Here is a 25946-nt window from a genome sequence, read left to right as displayed (position 1 = left end):
TTGCCTGAAACAGGTAGTGGTCTCTTCTGCAATCCCAGTTGTCTGCGGACTCCAGGTCATTCACCAGCTAAAGTTGATCCTATTTAGTTTTAATGGGAGTCCGGAGTTAAGCTAAGCCTTCTGGCTTGCAGGCCTCTGCCTTCTGCCACCTAGTGACTTTTAACCTACTCAGATTGCTCTGTTTTAGCACATTTTTTTAATTATTTCTTCAAAAATGGCTGCTATGTTTATAGTTAGGAAGATGTTTTAGTTTCACGTAATCAGTGCCACTCTGTAAAGGCGTCACTATCAGCGTGAAAGATAAATGAAAAGTAGGTTTTCACATCATGTACTTCCCCCTTTTGTATGACAGTAACATATTGTACCTTTTCAGGGAATTGTTTATATAATTGCCATCCCAAGCATGCCTTAGCTATTGTTTGGGAACATACCTGCGTCAGGGGTCCTACAAGATCTGTATAAATACATCTCACACAGACAAGATTATCAGAGGGATACCTACTAGAGACCCCATTCCAAGGTAACGATTGTTGGGGGGGCTCTTCTCAATGACATGGTACTGGCATATTAGGTTTAACACACCTAGCTCTCTTTAGGTTAGAGATTACGTTCATCTTGCTAGGGTATTAGTACTTATTTCACATGTTATGTTATTGCAAGATGGTGGGGGGTCTTTGTATTCACGACTCTCGTTTTTACCATTGTTTCTTGCATCGTTCATTATCCTAGTCATTGCAGCCCATGCAGTTTATAGTAGATTGCAGCCTTGTTGATAAAACCTATTGAAAACATCACTGCATCTTTCATTGCCAGTGTGTGACAGACATGTTGCTCATGTGAGAAAAGGGTAATCTCCGTTTAACCACAACTCCCCTGAGATGTCACACTCTTGAGTCCATACGTAAAGGCTGCCACAAATCACCTTTTTCTATTTGGGTTTTTGATGAGGTACTGGTTGTGAGCCGGGAGGGTAGGTCACGTTCATTGTAGAAGTTAATGAAGCTTACCAAACAAACATTCTATTCTTGGGTCACCTTTCCAGAGGAAGACCCTAGATCATTCACATTCCATACATACAGATTTGCAAACGTACCACAACAGTACCATGCATACTAGTATCTTGAAATTCCAATCAATTCTCTAGAACATCACAACTGGTTTAATGGTGCCCTACCACACGTAATACAACCTATGAAATTAGGTCCCTTAAGTAATGAAGGACCAATGTGGCCAACGTTTGCCACATATACACCTCACCCCGGTGTACAAAACATGCATGCAGCTAACCTGCACAATCTATACATTGAGCTAGTAACACTATGTTCGATGGCATCTGTCGCTGTAGATACGCATGTTCTGCAATAGCTCGCCATCTGGTGTTGGGCCGGAGTGTTACAAGTTGTTTTTCTTCGAAGAAGTCTTTCGAGTCACGGGACCGAGTGACTCCTCCTTTTGTCTCCATTGCGCATGGGCGTCGACTCCATCTTCGATTGTTTTTTTTCCGCCATCGGGTTCGGACGTGTTCCTGTCGCTCCGAGTTTCGGAACGGAAAAAATAGTTAATTTCGGAAGATTTACGTCGGTATTGTTGCGTTCGGGATCGGCGTACTTAGATTCCACACCGCATCGAAGATCGAAGAGCTCCGGTGCCCTTCGGGGTAGTTTTTCGATCCTCCGTCGGGGCCTGGTCGGCCCGACCGCGTGCTGAAGAACGCCGATGGAACGGACCCCGTTCCGTTTCTGCCCCAAATGCCACAATAAATACCCCTACACAGACCAACACTTGGTCTGCAACCTGTGCCTGTCACCTGAGCACAGCGAAGACACCTGCGAGGCCTGTCGTGCGTTCCGGTCCCGAAAAACACTCCGAGACCGTCGAGCCAGAAGACTTCAAATGGCGTCCGCACCGACAGCCCAACGGGAGTTCGAGGAACAAGAAGAGGAAGGTACCTTCTCGATCCAAGACTCAGACTCCGAAGGATTCGACGATACACAAACCGTGAGTAAGACGTCGAAAACCACACAAAGAAACATTTACAAGGCCCAGGGGACGCCACTGCCACCAGGCCATGGCTCGACCCATAAATTCGGTGACCGACCGTCGGCACCGAAAAAGGCCCAAACAGTGCCGAGATCGTCCGACTCCGGTCGAGACACCGGCACGCAGCCTTCTCGGGACCGAGAAAGTGCTGGAGACAAGCCTCGACACCGAGATGCCGGTGTGGACACGGCTCGACGCCGAGACAGCGGCACCGAAACAGATCGACGCCGAGAGGTTTCGGCCCCGAAAAAGAAAAAAGTCACCTCGGAGCCGAAAAAACACGCAGACAAAGTTTCGATGCCGAAACAAACTGCAAGCGACCCAGCTTCAGGCTCTTATACAGAAGAGCACTCGCTAACCTCCCAAATGCAAAAGCATAGGTTTGAGGAAGAGCTACAAGCAACTGATGTGGACCATACGCAAAAGCGTATCTTCATTCAGCAGGGGACAGGAAAAATAAGCACCCTTCCCCCCATTAGGAGAAAGAGAAGGTTGGAGTTCCAGACGGAACAAGCACCACAACCAAAAGTGGTGAAAAGGGTTACACCACCACCCTCTCCTCCGCCCGTGATTAACGTTTCACCAGCACAAACGCCATCACACTCCCCAGCTCACACCACCATGAGCCAGGGTGACCAAGATCAGGACGCATGGGACCTATACGACGCCCCAGTGTCAGATAACAGCCCGGAGGCATACCCTACAAAACCATCTCCACCAGAAGACAGCACCGCGTACTCTCAGGTGGTGGCTAGAGCAGCACAATTTCACAACGTAAGCCTCCACTCAGAACAGGTCGAGGATGATTTCTTGTTCAACACACTCTCCTCCACCCACAGCTCCTACCAAAGCCTGCCTATGCTCCCTGGTATGCTCCGGCACGCAAAAGACATATTTAAGGACCCGGTCAAAAGTAGGGCAATCACACCAAGGGTGGAAAAAAAGTATAAGCCGCCTCCTACGGACCCGGTTTTCATCACAACACAGCTGCCACCAGACTCTGTTGTTGTAGGAGCAGCTAGGAAAAGGGCCAACTCTCACACATCTGGAGATGCACCACCCCCAGATAAAGAAAGCCGCAAGTTCGATGCAGCTGGTAAGAGAGTCGCAGCACAAGCTGCAAACCAGTGGCGCATCGCGAACTCCCAGGCACTACTTGCGCGCTATGACAGAGCCCACTGGGACGAGATGCAACATCTCATTGAACATCTGCCCAAAGACTTCCAAAATAGGGCAAAACAAGTGGTTGAGGAGGGACAGACCATCTCCAACAACCAGATACGTTCCTCCATGGACGCTGCAGATACAGCTGCACGGACAATTAATACATCTGTAACTATCAGAAGGCATGCATGGCTCCGAACGTCTGGCTTTAAACCAGAGATTCAACAAGCAGTTCTCAATATGCCTTTTAATGAAAAAGAACTGTTCGGTCCAGAAGTTGACACAGCGATTGAGAAACTCAAAAAAGATACGGACACTGCCAAAGCCATGGGCGCACTCTACTCCCCGCAGAGCAGAGGGAATTACAGCACATTCCGTAAAACGCCCTTTCGAGGGGGGTTTCGGGGTCAAAGCACACAAGCCAGCACCTCACAAGCAACACCGTCCACTTACCAGGGACAGTATAGAGGAGGTTTTCGGGGACAATATAGAGGAGGGCAATTCCCTAGAAATAGAGGGAGATTTCAAAGCCCCAAAACCCCTACTACAAAACAATGACTCCCATGTCACTCACCCCCTCCACACAACACCAGTGGGGGGAAGAATAGGTCATTATTACAAAGCATGGGAGGAAATCACTACAGACACTTGGGTTCTAGCAATTATCCAACATGGTTATTGCATAGAATTTCTACAATTCCCTCCAAACATACCACCAAAAGCACAAAATTTAACAACACACCATTCCAATCTCCTGGAGATAGAAGTGCAGGCACTATTGCAAAAGAATGCAATCGAATTAGTGCCAAACACACAAATAAACACAGGAGTTTACTCACTGTACTTTCTGATACCAAAGAAGGACAAAACGCTGAGACCAATCCTAGACCTCAGAGTAGTGAACACTTTCATCAAATCAGACCACTTCCACATGGTCACACTACAAGAAGTATTGCCATTGCTAAAACTGAACGACTACATGGCAACTTTAGACCTCAAGGATGCTTATTTCCATATACCAATACACCCATCGCACAGGAAATACCTAAGGTTTGTATTCAAAGGAATACATTACCAATTCAAGGTACTGCCTTTCGGATTAACAACCGCACCAAGAGTCTTTACCAAATGTCTAGCAGTAGTCGCAGCACACATAAGAAGGCAGCAAATACATGTGTTCCCATATCTAGACGACTGGCTAATCAAGGCCCATTCGTTAATAGAGTGCTCAAATCACACAAATCATATCATACAAACCCTCTTCAAACTAGGGTTCACCGTCAATTTCACAAAATCCAAAATTCTGCCACGCAAGGTACAACAATACCTGGGAGCCATAATAGACACATCAAAAGGAGTAGCCACTCCAAGTCCACAAAGAATTCAAAATTTCAACACCATCATACAACGCATGTATCCAACACAAAAGATACAGGCAAAGATGGTATTACAACTCCTAGGCATGATGTCATCATGCATAGCCATTGTCCCAAACGCAAGACTGCACATGAGGCCCTTACAACAATGCCTAGCATCACAGTGGTCTCAAGCACAGGGTCACCTCCTAGATCTGGTGTTAATAGACCGCCAAACTTACCTCTCGCTTCTGTGGTGGAACAACATAAATTTAAACAAGGGGCGGCCTTTCCAAGACCCAGTGCCACAATACGTAATAACAACAGATGCTTCCATGACAGGGTGGGGAGCACACCTCAATCAACACAGCATACAAGGACAATGGAACGTACATCAAACAAAACTGCATATCAATCACCTAGAACTTCTAGCAGTTTTTCAAGCACTAAAAGCTTTCCAACCAATAATAGTTCACAAATACATTCTCGTCAAAACAGACAACATGACAACAATGTATTATCTAAACAAGCAGGGAGGGACGCACTCCACGCAGTTAAGCCTGCGAGCACAAAAAATTTGGCATTGGGCAATTCACAACCAAATTCGCCTAATTGCACAGTTTATACCAGGGATACAAAATCAACTCGCAGACCATCTCTCTCGAGATCACCAACAGGTCCACGAATGGGAAATTCACCCCCAAATACTGAACACTTATTTCAAACTCTGGGGAACACCTCAGATAGACTTGTTTGCGACAAGGGAGAACGCAAAATGCCAAAACTTCGCATCCAGATACCCACACAAAGAATCCCAAGGCAATGCCCTATGGATGAACTGGTCAGGGATATTTGCTTACGCTTTTCCTCCTCTCCCTCTCCTTCCTTACCTGGTAAACAAACTCAGTCAAAGCAAACTCAAACTCATATTGATAGCACCAACTTGGGCAAGGCAGCCCTGGTACACAACGCTGCTAGACCTATCAGTGGTACCCTGCATCAAATTGCCCAACAGGCCAGATCTGTTGACACAGCACAACCAAAAGATCAGACACCCAGATCCAGCATCGCTGAATCTAGCAATCTGGCTCCTGAAATCCTAGAATTCGGGCACTTACAACTTACCCAAGAATGTATGGAAGTCATAAAACAAGCAAGAAGGCCATCCACCAGGCACTGCTATGCAAGTAAATGGAAGAGGTTTGTTTGCTACTGCCATATTAATCAAATACAACCATTACACACAACTCCAGAACATGTAGTGGGTTACTTGCTTCACTTACAAAAATCTAACCTAGCTTTCTCTTCCATTAAGATTCACCTTGCAGCAATATCTGCATACCTGCAGACTACCTATTCAACTTCCCTATATAAAATACCAGTCATTAAAGCATTCATGGAGGGCCTTAGGAGAATTATACCACCAAGAACACTACCTGTTCCTTCATGGAACCTAAATGTTGTCCTAACTAGACTTATGGGTCCACCTTTTGAACCCATGCACTCCTGCGACATACAGTTCCTAACCTGGAAGGTGGCATTTCTCATCGCCATTACTTCCCTGAGAAGAGTAAGCGAGATTCAGGCGTTTACTATACAGGAACCTTTTATACAACTACACAAAAATAAAGTCGTCCTAAGGACCAATCCTAAATTTTTGCCAAAGGTTATTTCACCGTTCCATCTAAATCAAACAGTGGAACTTCCAGTGTTCTTTCCACAGCCAGATACCGTAGCTGAAAGGGCACTACATACATTAGATGTCAAAAGAGCATTAATGTATTACATTGACAGAACAAAGAACATCAGAAAGACTAAACAACTCTTTATTGCATTTCAAAAACCTCATGCAGGAAACCCAATTTCAAAACAAGGTATAGCCAGATGGATAGTTAAATGCATCCAAATCTGCTACCTTAAAGCTAAACGACAGCTGCCCATTACACCAAGGGCACACTCAACCAGAAAGAAAGGTGCTACCATGGCCTTTCTAGGAAACATCCCAATGCAAGAAATATGTAGGGCAGCCACATGGTCTACGCCTCACACATTCACCAAGCACTACTGTGTAGACGTGTTATCCGCACAACAAGCCACAGTAGGTCAAGCTGTATTAAGGACATTATTTCAGACTACTTCCACTCCTACAGGCTGATCCACCGCTTTTGGGGAAATAACTGCTTACTAGTCTATTGCAGAACATGCGTATCTACAGCGACAGATGCCATCGAACTGAAAATGTCACTTACCCAGTGTACATCTGTTCGTGGCATCAGTCGCAGTAGATTCGCATGTGCCCACCCGCCTCCCCGGGAGCCTGTAGCAGTTTGGAAGTTACCTCCAATTATTTATATATGTATCATCTCAACCTTAAATAGGTGCATACTAGTCACTCCATTGCATGGGCACTATTACTACAATTCAACTCCTACCTCACCCTCTGCGGGGAAAAACAATCGAAGATGGAGTCGACGCCCATGCGCAATGGAGACAAAAGGAGGAGTCACTCGGTCCCCTGACTCGAAAGACTTCTTCGAAGAAAAACAACTTGTAACACTCCGGCCCAACACCAGATGGCGAGCTATTGCAGAACATGCGAATCTACTGCGACTGATGCCACGAACAGATGTACACTGGGTAAGTGACATTTTCAATAGACTTGTTCAATTTGTAATGCGAACATTGAACACAACACCAGTGCGTCCAGCACCAGCTGGATACCAATTGGTTACTAATGAGATTAACCCACAAACAGTACATTCTATCATGGGCAAAGTGCCCACGGAACGAGAGAAAATTACATTCTAGATAGCCCTGAAAACAAATTAACTGGAAGCTGTTTTTCCCCATACGGGAGCACAGGAAATAAATAGAATGCTCGCAATGTGCTTGCCCTTCATGATGGTTCCCTCAGTGAATGACTGTGCCACATGGGGTACAGTCTTTGCTGCAATTTATACTACCACACATGGTACCCCGACACTGGCCAATTTTCCAGAAAATAAAAAATAAAAAAAATGAGAACAGGGCTGCACCAGCCCTTGGTTTGGGGATGAAATTAATGTGTAACATTGACGAGGTCTCCTCAGTAATACTTAGTAGCTTTAAAGGGGAAGCGTTAGCAATAGCTATATGCCAGCATCTCTGAGAGATTCCACATTTGGATCAGGAGAAACAGCTACCGAAAATAATTTCCGAAACCTGTACCAGTATAGGATGCGATTGTTTGGAGCTAAGCTGAAAAAGCCTGAAATACAGAGTACCACCCCTCAGGAAGGTACGAAACAAACACAGGAGGGTTTTAAAAATGCATTGGGATAAACAAAAGCAAATTAACCCCTTCGCTGCCAGGCCTTTTCCCCCGCCTGTGGTGCCGAGCCTTTTTTTAGCTATTTGGGGCAGTTCGCGCTTAGGCCCTCATAACTTTTTGTCCACATAAGCTAGCCAAGCCAAATTTGCGTCCTTTTTTCCCAACATCCTAGGGATTCTAGAGGTTCCCAGACTTTGTGGGTTCCCCAGAAGGAGGCCAAGAAATTAGCCAAAATAGAGTGAAAATTTAGTTTTTTTTTTTTTTTTTTAAATGGGAAAAAGAGGCTGCAGAAGAAGGCTTGTGGTTTTTCCCCTGAAAACGGCATCAACAAAGAGTTTGCGGTGCTAAAATCACCAGCTCCCAGCTTTCAGGAACAGGCAGACCTGAATCAGAAAACCCAATTTTTCAACACAATTTTGGCATTTTACTGGGACATACCCCATTTTTATGATTTTTTGTGCTTTCAGCCTCCTTCCAGTCAGTGACAGAAATGGGCATGAAACCAATGCTGGATCCCAGAAACCGCAACATTTCTGAAAAGTAGACAAAATTCTGAATTCAGCAAGGGGTAATTTGTGTAGATCCTACAAGGGTTTCCTACAGAAAATAACAACTGAAAAAGAAAAATATTGAAATTGAGGTGAAAAAAACATAAATTTTTCTCTACGTTTTACTCTGTGACCTTTTCCTGCAATGTCAGATTTTCGAAAGCAATATACTGTTACGTCTGCTGGACTCCTCTGGTTGCGGGGATATATATAGGGCTTGTAGGTTCATCAAGAACCCTAGGTACCCAGAGCCAATAAATGAGCTGCACCCTGCAGTGCGTTTTCATCGTATACCGGGTATACAGCAGTTCATTTGCTGAAATATAAAGAGTGAAAAATAGCTATCAAGAAAACCTTTGTATTTCCAAAAAGGGCACAAGATAAGGTGTTGAGGAGCAGTGGTTATTTGCACATCTCTGAATTCCGGGGTGACCATACTAGCATGTGCATTACAGGGCATTTCTCAAATAGATGTCTTTTTTACACACTGTCTTATATTTGGAAGGAGAAAATGTAGAGAAAGACAAGGGGCAATAACACTTGTTTTGCTAATCTATGTTCCCCCAAGTCTCCCGATAAAAATGATACCTCACTTGTGTGGGTAGGCCTAGCGCCCGCGACAGGAAACGCCCCAAAACGCAACGTGGACACATCACATTTTCCCAAAGAAAACAGAGGTGTTTTTTGCAAAGTGCCTACCTGTAGATTTTGGCCTCTAGCTCAGCCGGCACCTAGGGAAACCTACCAAACCTGTGCATTTTTTAAAACTAGAGACCTAGGGAAATCCAAGATGGAGTGACTTGTGGGGCTCTGACCAGGTTCTGTTACCCAGAATCCTTTGCAAACCTCAAAAGTTGGCAAACAAAAACAAGTTTTCCTCACATTTCGGTGACAGAAAGTTCTGGAATCTGAGAGGAGCCACAAATTTCCTTCCACCCAGCGTTCCCCCAAGTCTCCTGATAAAAATGATACCTCACTTGTGTGGGTAGGCCTAGCGCCCACGACAGGAAATGCCCCAAAATGCAACGTGGACACATCACATTTTTTCATAGAAAACAGTGTCTACCTGTGGATTTTGGCCTCAAGCTCAGCCGGCACCTGGGGAAACCTAGCAAACCAGCGCATTTTTGAAAACTAGAAACCCAGGGAATCCAAGATGGGGTGACTTGTGGGGCTCTGACCAGGTTCTGTTACCCAGAATCCTTTGCAAACCTCAAAATTTGGCTTAAAAAAACACGTTTTCATCACATTTCGGTGACAGAAAGTTCTGGAATCTGAGAGGAGCCACAAATTTCCTTCCACCCAGCGTTCCCCCAAGTCTCCCGATAAAAATGATACCTCACTTCATAGAAAACAGTGCCTACCTGTGGATTTTGGCCTCTAGCTCAGCCAGTCCCAGGGGGGTCAGAAATGGCCTAAAATAAATGTGTCCCCCAATCCCCCCCCCCCCTCCCCCTCCCCCCCCCCCCCACGGAGCGACCCTTGCCTACGGGGTCGCTCCCCCTGCGTGACACATTTAACTCTAGGAAAATTAAAATAGCCTTTCTATGGGTACTGGTCGTGGGATATGAGCTATCAAACGAGGGCAAGAGCCTGGCCTGCACTTTTTTTGAGAAGTGTGCTCAACTCCAGTCACCAAATACTATCAAGAAACTAGTCTTTACTTGGTTTCTTTAACTTTGACAGACATTACATTCCCGGCTATGCGCATTGTTTCAAGTCACTCTATGACTTTATTCGCCTGGATTTTTCTAGCAGACGCTGGACAGTATAACATACTCGCATCCTTGGAGGTTTGCAACAGGACATGCTAGAAGCAAAACCTGTACACACCTGTGACAATAAAACAAAGTTGGTCTTCAGAATAATTGCTGGTGCCATTGGGTTCACTTATGTCACCTTTAACGAGGGCAACAGTGTGCCCTTATCATATAAATCACATTTATACTCCAATGCAGGACAACACTTTGTACCCACAGAGAAAATTCTGACTGCAGTTCAGATAATTGTAATTAAGGAGAGGACACTTGCCCAAGGGAAACACATTGTTGTTACCCCGGTGCCAGCCTTAGAGGCTGTCACCAAAGCAAGCATTCTTAACGCTAAAGCATTACATCCCCGCTGGATTTAATGGGCAACCTCCCTGACTGCCACCGTTGTGGATTACATTTTGGATCCAAAACTTCAGACACAAGAATTCCTCCAATATGAACAGGCGTACCCCATACCTCTAGACATCTTGCCGCTTGACATTTATCATACTGTCATTTACACTGATGGTTCAGGACAACCAGCTGTAGGTACCAAACATTAGTACTCAGCCGCTTGCGCAGACATGAGCGCAGTGATGAAGGATGGTATATTCCATTCTCATAATACCTACACGCAGACCCTTGGGGACTGCACAGTTCTTCTGGCTGAACTTAAAGCCCTTTTCTAAGCACTAGAATATACGGATTCAGGACAACTCACGTTGATTGTCTGTAATTTGTACTACTGTGTCCAGTCCTACAATGATTAGCTCAATCATTGGCAATTGAATGGGTTCAGAGATTCAAAAGGGAACACCATAAAACACAGAACTATGTGGGGGGAGGATGGTGGCCGATCTTAATGATAAGATATCTAGTGCTCATGTAGTCCATACATTGGGCCACCAATTTATAGGAGTAGGCGTTAATCGCAATACTTTGGCTTATGAAGCCACCAAATCAGTAGTAGCTACGGCTTCTGTTGTTGCAGTGACTCGTTCTCAGACAAGATTGGATAATGACATTTTGGCTGCAGTGAAAGCTTCGGCTGAAGGCAAGCCTCTCCCAAAAGCATACCCTACAAAATACTCTTACCACATCAGTGCACAGAATGGTGCTTATGCAACACTTCCTGGGGTTGGAGATCGAGTGACCCCCAACAAAGACCAAAAATTAGATCTAATCAAAGCAGCGCATGAGGGTGTCACCTCTGCACAAGCTGGTGTTGTGGCCACAATAACGCTCTTGCAGAAACTCTTCTGGTGGCCAGGTCTATACAAATGGGCCAGGCAATCTGTCCTTTATGACATTTGCCAGCAGATACAGGGATCAAACGCCCACCGCAGACATCCCTGTTAGTATCCAACAGACCCCTACAATGTGTGTACCTGGACCATTGTGGTCCCCTACAACCTGATGGTGCATACAAATACATCTTAGTTGCTGTAGATTCTTGTTTTAGATTCCTGTGGGCATGGCCTCAGCGGTCGGCTGACACTTAAACTGTTATAAAAGACTTAATGATATTTATCAATACATATGCGGTTGCAGTATTCCATGCGGACCAGGGCCCTGCCTTTTCCTCTAAGGCATTCAGGGACACCCTGGGGACAATGGGTGTTGAACTCTATTACTCCTTACCGTACCATCCTGAGGAAAATTTGGTTGTGGAAAGGAGGAATCGAGATCTAAAGCAGTCCTTAACAGCTAGAGTACTAGGTTCTGGCCGCAGCTGGCTTCCTCACCTATATGGGATCCAGAGAGCACTGAATAATCGACCAAGAAGGTCCTTGGGAGGACGCACTCCTTATGAGGTTCTCTTTGGGATACCTATGTATGTCCCAGATCTAGATGGCCCTGGTTTGAGAGCAGATGCACCTTTTGACATAAATGAACGTCACTGTCTTACAGGAGCTTCAGCAATTTTGTGATGATAAATCATCCACCAGTGCTGCCACCTTAGGAATAAGGGATTTGCCAGCAAATTCTACTGGCTGGATTCCTAAAGTCGGGGATCTGGTTTGTGAGAAGATTGCTGTGTAGGAGTTCAGCCCATCCTACAGAGCACCGGTCCAAGTCCTGGGAAATACAAGGTACCAGAACTGTCATCCTACCACCACTGCCTGGTTTCAAAGCAAACCGATTGGTCTCCATTAACAACATCAAACTACATCCTGCACAGTAGACCTAGAGGTCCCTTGGGTAGTTCCTGGTACCCTCTCACTACCCAAGAGGACATACCTCTTCAAAGAAGAAACAACACTTGTGAATAAAGCAGCATGTCCCGTTTTTATTATGGACTGTTTTCGTGTCTGTTTTCTTTCTCCTCATAAATGCCCATTACCTTCCTGAAATGGCCATTACCTTCTCCTCTCTTGAGCCTGTGGATGAAGTCCTAACTCCATATCTTTCCTCACATAAGGTCCGAAGAGACTTGTCCCTTGTGAACATTTCAGCAGTACCATTTCCAGATGGGATTGTATGGGATAAAGTTCCCTTAGACATGTACGGGCCTACAGAGGTCATTCAAATTCCATATGCCTTTAAAATTTCAATGACTGATGTAATAAATGACAAGTTAATTTAGAAATAGAATTTTCTGTGAAAATTCTGGTTTAATGTAGACTATACTGTAGAATTTGAAGGGGATGGTTGTTTTCGATGACTGGGAACAGTTTATTCCATGTTAACAAAATTGAAGGATTACACTGTATTTGAAAGTGATGTGTACACTAACACAGAGAATTATGGGGAAATGTTCTGCTATAACAACTGGGGATATTACTACCTGGACCGAGCAACTAGACAGATCAGTATTCAATTACAGACAGTGGGAACACTGTTTGTTCAACTTTGCCTGTGGGGTGCCAAAAACATTCAGGTAAATTCACATATATTTCTGGGCATGACATTAAGAATGCAGAGACATAGTATATAAATTTACCACCTTTTAAAATTAGGAAAGTTTTGCTAACAAACACTAAATTGATTTATTCAGATTCCGTTGTTTCCTGACTTGCAGTTGAAAGCTACGGATACTGGAAGAACACTATTGTTGTAAGGAGTGTGTGGGGGGACATGAGATTGGCAAATTCAGGGTAGGGAAACTTTTTTTTTTTTTTAATTTTTTTAGAGCATGCCTCATTCCTGTCCAAATGATCCTTTTAAATGGCACAATTCAACTGACATCCTGTCTAGGGTTAGCCAAAATTAAAGAAATGAATGCGCCCAGTATCTCCACACCAGCGAAATTCACCAATTGGCAATCATTCCTCAACGTCACTGAGGAAGAATTAGATGCAAAGGTTCAGGCTGGTACCTATAATTCTAAACTTTCTAGTCCTGGCGGTTGATTATTATGGACAGTAGACCCAAATGGGTGTTGGGCGCATTTTGTTAATTCCCCAGGGGGTTTCAAGATTAGCCGGTCGGACCTTGCTTTGTCTCAGGTCAACACTCTGGTATAATTACTACATACAGTGTGAGTAAGCTGTGCCAACAGTGGTTACAGACTAACACCTTAGCAGCAGTTAAGGAACATCTTGATACTCTAGCTGAAGATATAGATTTGCAGGACTTTTTGATAGGTCCAGGTAAGCCATGTGCTCAAGGATTAATCTATGTCGTATACAATGAGATCTGGAAGCTTTCTCAAATGGAAGCTACTGTGCGTATATGGCAAATTGATAAAAAATCAAATTTGGAAAAGGCTTTAGCTGTTGTTGATAATGGCATGAACACTCTGTCCAACAGGATATACTCCCTTAACATGGCATCATCTACCATTGACATCATTCAGCATGACATATCCATTTTACACCATGGACAAAGTCAACTGTGTTCCATCATGCAGTTAGGTTGGACACCTCAGATTTTGAAAAATGGTCGCATTCCATGGAAATAGATGAACAGTAGTGACCTGTTGCTGCTTTTAATTTATCTAGGGAGCATGCAGTGGCTAAAAGGGAAGTGAGTTTCACCATGCTTCACATAGAAAGGTTATAGAAGTTGCCTTTCACAGTTGCGGAAAGTCCATCAACAGTCTGGCTCATACATGGCATTATAAATCTGCCCATTTCCACCTTTTTGTTTTTTAAATGCTTGAAACATCTTGCCGTGGGCAGATATGAGCGGCTAGGCGATAGCTATATTCTGTTTGAAGGGCAAAACAGAGGTCTTTTTTTAGCCGAAGTGAATGTGAGACTACTGTTAGTCATTCAATGATTTGCAAACAGGTGTCCCTTCATGGCCTTTGCAATGCGGGGGTCGCAAACTAGGCCTGTTTTCTGAGGGGTACTCCTGTCCCTTTGAATCGTCCAGCATTCCATGTACCTTTGAATTGAAGTTGTGGTCCTCAACGAAAAAAGCTGTTGCGGTATGAGACCAGGAATTGCCTACGCAATTTAAGTGTCCAAGATTGTAATGTGTTGCGGACATGTTTTATTCTCCCCCACACAAGAGATAAGAGTAGCAGAAATGTGGCTTCACATTAATACTACAAATGTATATTATGACAAGCTGAGCAGACTAAAGGGGGCACTGTTCCAGAAACATGTTGCGTTGACATCGGCTACAGAGACGTACGCTCTCCAGATAGCGAGATCATCAGCCGAGGTGCAATCCCTATTAAATACCAACTTCCCCAAGCACTTTGGAGAGCTGGTATCCAGAATATTTAACGCCTCGAGCACTACAGGGATTGTGCACTTCTTTAAGGCTGTCGGGTCTGGATTTGTGTCTGTCTTCCAGACTCTCTTCGGAGTCATTCCTTCAGCCATGCATTCACTATTTTCAAGTGTTTGGCGACTTTCCTGTGACTCTGGCATTGATCAGTGGGATACTACTGCTGCTGTTCCTGATTTGCAGTGGTTGTGCCTTCCCAGGTAAGCGGAATGATGTAGTACCACCCGCCCAGCTGTGCTGTGATCACATGGTTCAATACTTTGGTACTCCGTGGCTGGAAGAATTGGATCATGATTGGTCACTGTCATTCCAACCAGTCCTTTGGTGTGTGCAACCAGCCTTTCACTGCACCTGATGCCTCTTTGAACATCTACCTTCGATGTGCCTTGCTGTTCTGCCAGTGCCTCCTGTCAACAAAGAACTGCTGATGTTCCTGATGAGGGTTCATTCACGGTCGTCCCCATGAGACTGAGGCTGATTCTCAAGGCAACTTATGAGCTGCCCTTGGTGGTTTGTCTGGCTACTTTGGGGACATTGGATGGTGCTGTTTTCGCAGGAGATCCTGTGCCTGAGACTGCTGCGCACTACTGCTCTGTGGATCCATCTGCCAATCCTGTCCTCAATCTAACATCTCACAATGTGGCTTCTTTCCTGAATGCCCTTCCTTTTGATGGCTTTGTAGACATTCTTCAAGATCATGACTACTGTTAAATAAATTTAACCAGTGGCCTATTCTAAAGTTTCAAAGATTGCCAACATTGCCTTTGACTTTGGCCTGTTGTGTTTGTCATGGTCGACATTCTGCAGGCCTGTGCCCCTATCACCTAGTGACTTTTAACCTACTAAGCCTGCTCTGTTTTAGCACATTTATTTAATTAATACTTCCAAGAAGGCTGTTTCTAGTTAGGAAGATGTTTGTTTCACGTTATCAGTGCCACTCTATAAAGGTGTCACTGTCCGCGTCAAAGATAAATGAGATACATAGGGTTTCACATCATGTACGTTTCCTCTTTCGTGTGACAGTAACATAATGTACCTTTTCAGGGAATTGTTTATATAATTGCCACCCCAAGCATGTCTTATCTGTTGTTTGGGAACATACATGCGTCAGGGGTCCTAGAAGATCTGAATAAATACATCTCACATGGACAAGATTATCAGAGGGATTCCTACGAGATGCCATCAACACTACCTATGCTACATGTTGCCATGATGCAGACCTAGCCTTCGTGTCACCACAGAGTCTGTTTTAGAGACCTAATTGCAAGGTAACAAAGGTTTGGGGGGGCTCTTCTCATGGACATGGTACTGGCAGATTAGATTTAACACACCTAGCTCTCTTCGGGTTACAGATTAAGTTCATCATGCTAGGGTATTAGTGCGTATTTCACATCTTATGTTATTGCATGGTGGTGGGGCTCTTTGTATTCATGACCCTAGTTTTTACCATTCTGTTTCCTGCATTGTTCATTATCCTAATCATTGCAGCCCATGCAATTTATAGTAGATTGCAGTCTTGTTAATAAAACCTAGTAAACTTCACTGCATCTCTCATTGCCTGTGTGTGACTGAGACATGTTGCTCATGTGAGAAAAAGGTATTCTCTGTTTAACCACGACTCCCCTGAAATGTCGCACTCTTGAGTCCATGTGTAAAGGCTGCCACAAATCACCTTTTACTATTTGGGTTTTGGGTGAGGCACTGCTTCTGAGCCAGGAGGGTTGGTCAGACAGTTGCGACTTGTTGTAGAATTGGCCTAGTCACCTACAAACAAAAGGGTTGTCATCCCTAAACCAGCAGTCTTGCCTAGAGCAAAAGTCCAACTACGACACAGCTGTGTCGGGCGCCAGAGAACCTGTCTCACTCTTGAAGGCCTGAGGCAGCTGCACAAAATGGAGAGGTTAGTGGCTCCCACAGGGCTTATTGGGAGGAAGGGCTTTTTTACATTGAGGTCAGAGACCCCAAACCTGGTGCAACCAGGAGGGTGGTAGGACCTCAGCAGTTTAGGGAGTTTATCCTCACTTTAGCCTATGGCATCCTCCTAGCTGGGCATCTGGACCAGACTAAAACATGGAATAAGCTTGTCAGCCATTTCTGCAGTCCCAAAAGCTGAAGGAGTTTTGCAGCTCCTGTGTTACCTGCCAAGCCAGTGGTAAGGCTGGTGACCACCCAAAGGCCACCCTAATTCCACTACCATTGGTTGGATTTCCCTTTGAAAGCGTTAGTGTGAACAAAGTATGCCCACTTGAACCACCCACAGCCTCAGGAAACCAATATATGCTGGTCGTAGTGGATCATGCTACCAGGTATCTTGAAGCAGTTCCCCTTGTGTCTACTAAAGCTCCTGCAGTAGCCAAAGCCCTTATTGGTATCTCTACAAGGGTAGGGTTTCCTAAGGAGGTGGTTTCTCACAGAGGTGCCAACTTCATGTCCACATACCTGAAACACATGTGGAATGAGTGTGGGGTGACTTGTAAATTCACCACACCACCCACAAACCAATGAACTTGTTGAAAGACATTGAAGGGCATGATCATGGGTGTAAGGAAATGCCTCCTTGGCATGGTTACCCCCTAACTTTTTGCCTTTGCTGATGCCAAGTTATGATTTGAAAGTGTGCTGGGACCCTGCTAACCAGGCCCCAGCACCAGTGTTCTTTCCCTAAACTGCACCTTTGTCTCCACAATTGGCACAACCCTGGCACTCGGGTAAGTTCCTTGTAACTGGTACCAAGGGCCCTGATGCCAGGGAAGGGGTCTAAGGGCTTCAGCATGTCTTATGCCACCCTAGGGACCCCTCACTCAGCACATGCACACTGCCTCACAGCTGGTGTGTGCTGATGGGGAGGAAATGACTAATTCGACATGGCACTCCCCTCAGATTGCCATGCCAACCTCCCACTGCTTGTGGCATAGCTAAATCACCCCTCTAGCAGGCCTTACAGCCCTAAGGTAGGGTGCACTATACCACAGGTGAGGGCATAAGTGCATGAGCACGATGCCCCTACAGTGTCTAAGCAAAACCTTAGACATTGTAAGTGCAGGGTAGCCATAAGAGTATATGGTCTGGGAGTTTGTCAAACACAAACTCCTCAGTTCCATAATGGCTACACTGAAAACTGGGAAGTTTGGTTTCAAACTTCTCAGCACAATAAATGCACACTGATGCCAGTGTGCAATTTATTTTAACATACACCCAGAGGGCATCTTAGAGATACCCCCTGAATACCTACCCGACTTCTAGTGTAGGCTGACCAGTTTCTGACAGCATGCCACACACCAGACATGTTGCTGGTGACAGGGGAGAGTGCCTTTGTCACTCTGTGGTCAGGAACAAAGCCTGTCCTGGGTGGAGGTGCTTCTCACCTCCCCCGGCAGGAACTGTAGCACCTGGCGGGGAGCCTCAAAGGCTCACCCTTTTTGTTACAGCGCCCCAGGGCATCCCAGCTACTGGAGATGCACGCCCCTCCGGCCACTGCCCCCACTTTTGGCGGCAAGGCTGGAGGAGATAATGATAAAAACAAGGAGGAGTCACCCACCAGTCAGGACAGCCCCTAAGGTGTCCTGAGCTGAGGTGACCCCTGCCTGAAATCCTCCATCTTGAGTTTGGAGGATTCCCCCAATAGGATTAGGGTAGTGCCTCCCTCCCCAAAGGGAGGAGGCACAAAGAGGGTGTAGCCACCCTCAAGGTCAGTAGCCATTGGCTACTGCCCTCCCAGACCTAAACACACCCCTAAATTCAGCATTTTGGGGTCCCCAGATCCCAGGAAATCGGATTCCTGCAACCTGAAGAAAGGACTGCTGACCTACATTCCTGCAGAGAAGGAGGAAGACAACTGATTTGGCCCCAGCCCTACCGGCCTTTCTCCAACTTCGAAAACCTGCTCCAGCAACGCATCCGACAGGGACCAATGACCTCTGAAGCCTAAGGGGACTGCCCTGGACTACAGGACCAAGAAGCTCCCGTGAACAGCGGCCCTGTTCAAAACCAGCTACTTATTTGCAACAAAGAAACAACTTTCCAAGACTGCACGTTTCCCGCCAGAAGCATGAGACTACACTCTGCACCTGACGCCCCCGGCTCGACCTGCAGAAAACCAACACCTCAGGGAGGACCCCCTGGCGACTGCGAGTCCGTGAGTAACCAGAGACGACCCCCCCTGAGCCCCCACAGCGACGCCTGCAGAGAAAATCCAGAGGCTCCCCCTGACTGCGACTGCCTGTAACAAGGGACCCGATGCCTGGAACCACCACTGCACCCGCAGCACCCAGGACCTGAAGGAACCCAACTTCGATGCAGGAGTGACCCCCAGGTGACCCTCTGCCTTGCCCAGGTGGTGGCTGTCCCGAGAAGCTCCCCCCTGTGCCTGCCTGCACCGCTAGAGTGAACCTATACAAAACCTGAAACCTGCTTTGCACACTGCACCCGGCTGCCCCTGTGCCGCTGAGGATGTGTTTTGTGTGCCTACTTGTGTCTCTCTTCCCCCCCCCCCCCCACCCCCCAGTGCTCTACAAAACCCTGCTGGTCTGCCCCCCCGAGGACGAGGGTTCTTACCTGCTGGCAGACTGGAACCGGAGCACCCCTGTTCTCCATAGGCGTCTGTGTTTTGGGCACCTCTTTGACCTCTGCACCTGACCGTCCCTGAGCTGCTGGTGTGGTAACTTTGGGGTTTCCTTGAACCCCCAACGGTGGGCTGCCTATGCCCCAGAGCTGAGACCTGTAAGTGTTTTACTTACCTCCTAATCTAACCTTTACTTACCTCCCACAGGAACTGTTGATTTTTGCACTGTGTCCACTTTGTAACAATGGCAATAAGCTATTTTCAAAGACTGTACATGATATTGTTTTCATTCAAAGTTCCTAAAGTATCTAAGTGAAGTACCTTACATTTAAAGTATTAACTGTAAATCTTGAACCTGTGGTTCTTAAATTAAACTAAGAAAATATATTTTTCAATATAAAACCTATTGGCCTGGAGTAAGTCTGAGTGTGTGTTCATTGTTTGCCTGTGTGGGTACAACAAATGCTTAACACTACCCTCTGATACGCCTACTGCTCAACCGCACAACCACAAAATAGAGCATTAGAATTATCTACTTTTGCCACTATCTTATCTCTAAGGGGGGGAACCCTGGGACTCTGTGCACACTATTTCTTACTTTGAAATTGTATATACAGAGCCTACTTCCTACAATGGGGCTCTCTGAAAAACTCAAAAGGAGATGGGATATCCTCCTGCCATGCTTGATTTTCACCTACAGGTAGGTGCCTCAGAAGGGTTCCCCCTTTGAACTTCTGTTTGGCCACCCTATTCGGTGACCACTTGCACTTGTGAAGGAAGGAAGGTAGGGTAGAGACCTCTCCACGAGCCTAAGCAAAATGTGGTGGACTATGTGCTTGGCTTCAGCTCTAGGATGACTGAGTACATGGAAAAGGCATCCAAAAACCTTGAGGTCAGCCAACAGCTCCAGAAGCAGTGGTATGACCAAAAGGCTGCACTGGTGGAGTTTCAACCAGGACAGAAAGTATGGGTTCTAGAGCCTGTGGCACCCATGGCACTTCAAGACAGATGGAGTGGCCCTTACCCTATCCTGGAAAAGAAGAATTAGGTCACCTACTTGGTCGACCTGGGCACTAGCAGGACACCAAAAAGGTGATCCATGTGAACCGCCTCAAACTCTACTGTGACAGGGCTGATGTAACCATGCTGTTGGTCACTAATGAGGGTCAGGAAGCAGAGAGTGAACTTCTCCCTGACCTCTCACATAACCCTAAGAATGGGTCAGTTTATGGAGTTGTCTACTGAGACATCATCTCTCTCCCCAAAAGCAGGCTGCCTGCAGGCAAGTCCTGTAGCAATAAGCTGATATCTTCTCCTTAACCCCTGGACAAACACACCTGTGTTCCCATGATGTGTACACAGGAGACCACTTGGCTGTCAAAAACGAAATCAATAGACAATCTGACCAAGTTAAGGAGAGCATCAGATTGTAAGTCAACAAGATGCTGGCTTTAGGGGTTACTGAATCCTCTGACAGTCCCTGGGCTAGCCCAGGGGTCTCGGTCCCCAAGGCTCATTCCAAGGAGGGAAGGAAAGAGATGAGGTTGTGTGTGGACTGCAGAGGTCTCTATTCTGTCACCAGGACAGATGCTCACCCTGTTCCAAGGGCAGATGAGTGAATAGATAAGTTAGGTGCAGCAAAATTGCTCAGTACCTTTGCCTTAACTGCAGAGTACTGGCAAATTTGCATGGCACCAGGAGCAAAAGAAAATACTGCAGTCTCTACATCTGATGAGCATTATCAGTTAACCGCTATGCCCTTTTACCCTAAGAATGCCACTGCCACCTTCCAAAGGTTGGTGAATCAAGTCCTTGCTAGCTTGGAGTCCTTCAGTGCAGCATATCTTGATGATATTGCTGTGTTTAGCTCCTCCTGGCAGGATCACCTGATCCACCTAGGGAAGATTTAGCAGGGTCTGCAATCAGAAGGCCTCACTGTCCAGGCATCAAAATGCCAGCAAGGGTAGGATACTGTTGTATATTTGGGGCACCTTGTAGGTGGAGGCCAAGTGCAATCCTTACAGCTCAAGATCCAGACCATTCTGGACTGGGAAGCTCCAAAAACCCATACTCAAGTCAGGGCATTCCTTGGCTTGACTGGTTATCACAGGAGGTTTGTGAAGGGATATAGATCCATTGTGACCCCCTCACAGAAGTAACCTCTTAAAAAGATGCCAAAAAAGGTAAACTGGACTCTTGACTGTCAAAGGACCTTTGACACCCTGAAGGAGGCAATGTATTCAACATCAGTTCTCAAAGCTCCAGTCTACTCTGAGCAGTTCATTGTGCAGACAGATGCCAATGAACATGGGATAGGAGTGGTCCTGTTGCTATCATTAACAGGAGGTTACTCTCCACAGAGCAGTGTTGGAGTGCTTTTGAGAGTAAAGCCTTTGCTGTGGTTTGGTCCCTGAAGAAGTTGAGACCATACTTGTACTTCATGTGCAAACTGACCACAGTCCTCTCAGATGGCTAATGCAAATGAAAGGTGAGAACTCTAAAGTGTTCAGTGGAACATAGACCTGGGACTTCCATGCCAATGCAGATGGACTTTCCAGGTTCTTCCACTTATGCACTCAGGTTCTTCCACTTAGGCACTATAGGCACTGATGACTGTCTTGGGAAAGGTTGGTCTCATCCTCTTTCATCAGGGTGGGGGTTTTGTAGGAAAGTGCCCCTTTTGGCATGGTTAGAACCCTAGTCCTCCCCCAAACCCCTGCCCCACACACAGCTTTTGGCTGATATTGATTCTGACTTGACTGAAAGTGTGGTAGGATCCTGCGAACCAGGCCCCAGCACCAGTGTTCTTTCCCTAAACTGTACAATTGTTCTCACAATTTGCAAACTGCTAAGCCCCTAGTAGAAGGTGCCAGTGGTACTAAGGGTTCTGTGGCCACGAAGGGTCCCTAAGGGCTGCAGCATGTACTGTGCCAGCCAAGCACATGCACACTGCCATTACATATTGTGTGTGGTGGAGGGGAGAAAAAGGTAAATTCGACATGGCATCCCTTTAAACCCGCAACCTCCCCAAAAATGCCCAAAACAAGTATTGGGAGACAAGAAGAACAACATAAGATTGAGGCTTTGAACATATAAAATTTGAAATCTTAGGGGAGAACTAGTGTAGGGAAAGAAAAGGAAAGTGAGGTGTTTGATTTCTGTTTTTTTAGAAAATCCTGTATGTGAGGTAGTTTGTCCTGGCATATCATACTGTAAAGCAAAGGGTATGTGGAGCTAGGAACAATCTGCTGAAGACCATCTCAAAACCTACAGCCTACTGGTGATGCACTTTCCATATAGGATCATGCAGCTCACCCACCTGCATAGATTTTTGAGACACATTTGAGACCTATGGCCCTGGGTCCGATTTGAGGGATGACTTTGATCGACTGGCCAATGGCAACAGTTCTACTCTGCCTGACATATTGATGTTGGATGCCTGATTTGACCCATTTCTTTTAGTGGGTTAATGTTGTGGTGTTCATAGCTTCTTAATGCAGCGACTTTGGTCACAGACATAACAAACTAAAGGAGTTTCCCTCTGCTGGATATGTAACCTATTGTTTAGTAGAAACTTGGGTGCACATGTCCTTTACATCCAGTATGTTGTTGCTTTTTCACTCTACTACCACCAGGTCTTCTTGACATTAGTAGGACCAGCAAGACATTCAGCTAATCAGAATTTATAGTATTTGTTTGTAGTGTTTGTAGCTCAGTAGTATTCCCCAATGAGACCCTCAATCTCATAATGGAGAAGTCACGCACATGTACTGGTTTGTGAGAAAAGTGCTCCGAAAACTACACAGGCTTTCAAGTAATTTTTAGTATACCAGTGTCCAGAAAAGGTGAACTGGAAATGGAGCAACAGGCCGGAAATGTGATTCTGCTTTTTAAAGTGGGGCAAATCTAAGTACATGTGACTCTGTAAAGCTTTAGTCCTGTACAGAGGAGACTTTATAATTTAGATATAAATATAAAAGGGAAGCTTGAATTTTAAGTGAAACCAGCATAATCCATCCTCCACAGGCAGGCTTTAGAGGCTTATCTGGCATGTTTGTTGACATATCTTTCTTGTGTTTAGTTTAAGGACTTCCCTCTTCACAAATGAAACATCCCGATGCAGTCTTGGGCAAAGTGAACATAAGTTTGGTCTGGCATACCATACCTTAGAAACATTTTTTTGGCTACTATCATAGGCTGAGCATCACCTTCTATAAAGACCAGAATCCTTTTTAAACATTCCATTAAAATGGAGACAATGGGACTGAAGTGGGAATAAGAACAAGTTAATTACTGTAGTCAGTGTGCATCACTAGCTCCTAGACACCCTTTCTTTGGATGATCAGCTGTATTCCCTCTGTCTTTTAAGGCATGTATTGTAAAGTGTGAGTAAACCACTAGAGTCTTAGGCATCTAATGTGTGTTCATGGGAACTGAGGAGAAGGATATGGATTAAGATCTATGGTCCTTTGTAACTATAAGAGCCAATCTGAGCAAGGTGTCCTTGGGAAGGTGGTAGAATTACTAGGAGCTGAGTGACAGACCAGATAAATGAGAAATTCAATACTGGTAAGGCCTAAAACCCAAGAGCAATTGTTGGTCAAAGAGCAGTTGGTTGACTGTTTCCCCAACCTTGCTTTTGGAATAATTAGAAATTTAGCCCCACCAGTGACTGAGGATTATGCCAGAAAAGGTTGAGTTTCTAGCAGCATATACAACATCCTAGACTCATTCGCTTCCTAATTGGGGAATAACTTGACCTTAATATTGTAATTAACTGAATTTTTACCGGCTGGTCATACCTGTACTATACTGGTAACTGTTGCTATACAGGCAAGTGAAATGAGACACCCCAAGGATCTACATCACCTGTCCCAAATGATCTAGGACTACATAGATTGGGAAGCAGGGGTGATCACGCTACTGTTGGTCTTACTTTCATTGGTCTCCAAGGAACAGTAGATCATTTTACATAGAGCCTTATAGTCTATATGTTTACAGTTCAGTTTGTTCTAAAATCATCATACAGCATTTCCTATGTCCAGTAGGAGGAAGACAATGCAGCGCTCTGCCCACACTGTAACTAGTGTGGTCACAAAAAGAACTTGGATCTTTTGGAAACATCTTTTGATGTTACTATCTGGCTATTTTGAGTTGCCAGATGATCTTTGTTACTGAAGTGCGTTAGCCCTACTTTTTCCAACTAGAAAATCTATATGGTGGCATTCACCATCATAGACCTGATCCAATGATGACCCTGAGTTGGTTAGTCCCATTAGACACTCATCAGTGTTTGGTTGGTCTGTTTCCCTAAAATCCTATATAATACCACAGTCCCTTTACTAAGTGGGCTCCTGGGTCCTATGTCCTTTGGTAAACAATAAGCCTTATGTATGTGCTCAGGAAGGATTGTTACACAAAATCATACTGCTTGCTTAGCCATAAAGAATACAGCTCCAATCCTACTTTGAAAGAGACCCAGAAAATATATTTTCGTATTTACTGCCAAGTGTTAGGCCCTCCTTGTAGAACCAGATGATACACAAACAGTATAAGTTAATTGGCCATGCATCCTTCATGGAATGTTGAGACAGCCTCTGCAAATATAAACACTTGGCACACAGGTATAGACTTTAGGCATTGTATGTTTAGTGACATCTGTAAGCGGGTGCATTAAGCTGACTGGAAGAGGGTATGTCTCTCTGAAAATGGATTACTGTGGTGATGGGCAAAATCCTTATTGTGTAGAGAAGATTTTGGCTCTTCCCCTCAATATGTATGCTCGCCTTTAGTTTGGGCTGTACACGGACTCGTCTACTTGGCTTTGGTCTATAATAGCTGATGATCACCCTTTTCCCTAAAAGTTTTCACACATTTGGCTTCAGCTCATAATTTCAGGGTTGGCTATGTGTGCAGTGTTGTAGCGGAGTTTATAACACCTTCTTCCACCCTACTCTAGAATTTATTCTTGACGTATAAAGTACAAAGTGACGTGTTCAAACTTTTGATAGCAGCTTTGGAAGTATCATAACTTGAGCTGCCCAAAAGGTAGAAAGAAAAAAAAATCCAGTACTCCATAGAATTATGTCATCATGTATTCAAAATTGTTACTGGTGAACAAGACATTTAAGGAAATGTTATCATTTGAGACTTGAAATTTAAATCTTGTTTGTTTTTTCCTAGTTATGCTTCCTCCAGCACCATTTCCATTTTACTCTGCTCCTGCACTGCCTGTGAATGAAGTAGGAGACCCGGGGGGGATTCCTTTGCCACCTCCACCTTACTCATGTGATCCCAGTGGCAGTGATTTACCTCGAGGTGAGATGCTTTGAAGTTTGTCATGAGTTTAATTGATTGTGTGTGTTTAAATAAATGAGAAACATTTATTTGCAAATCCCAGTTAAATAATTTAAAATATTTTGAAAGTTACCAAGTAGGTCTCAACAAATGCGAGGTACTTGGCCAGGTACGTAAAGCTCTCAATTGTTATATCTACATATATGATTTTAGGATAGTCAGGAAAAGCAAATAATT

The 25946-nt window shown here is 45.2% G+C and overlaps 1 protein-coding gene across 1 annotated transcript in view; it reads left to right on the top strand.

The window, feature by feature from the left end:
* The window catches only part of LOC138259421 (UDP-N-acetylglucosamine transferase subunit ALG13-like), a 790124-nt gene that overhangs the window by 650861 nt on the left and 113317 nt on the right, over positions 1–25946 (top strand). The window contains exon 21 of the mRNA XM_069207173.1: positions 25596–25730. Within this exon, the coding sequence (XP_069063274.1) occupies positions 25596–25730 (135 nt within the window). The remainder of the gene's footprint in view (positions 1–25595; positions 25731–25946) is intronic.

Source organism: Pleurodeles waltl, chromosome 2_1 (assembly GCF_031143425.1).
Source record: "Pleurodeles waltl isolate 20211129_DDA chromosome 2_1, aPleWal1.hap1.20221129, whole genome shotgun sequence".
In the NCBI taxonomy this organism is placed as follows: domain Eukaryota; kingdom Metazoa; phylum Chordata; class Amphibia; order Caudata; family Salamandridae; genus Pleurodeles; species Pleurodeles waltl.
Note: the sequence above shows the minus strand (reverse complement) of the source record. Positions and strands in the feature narration are given on the sequence as shown.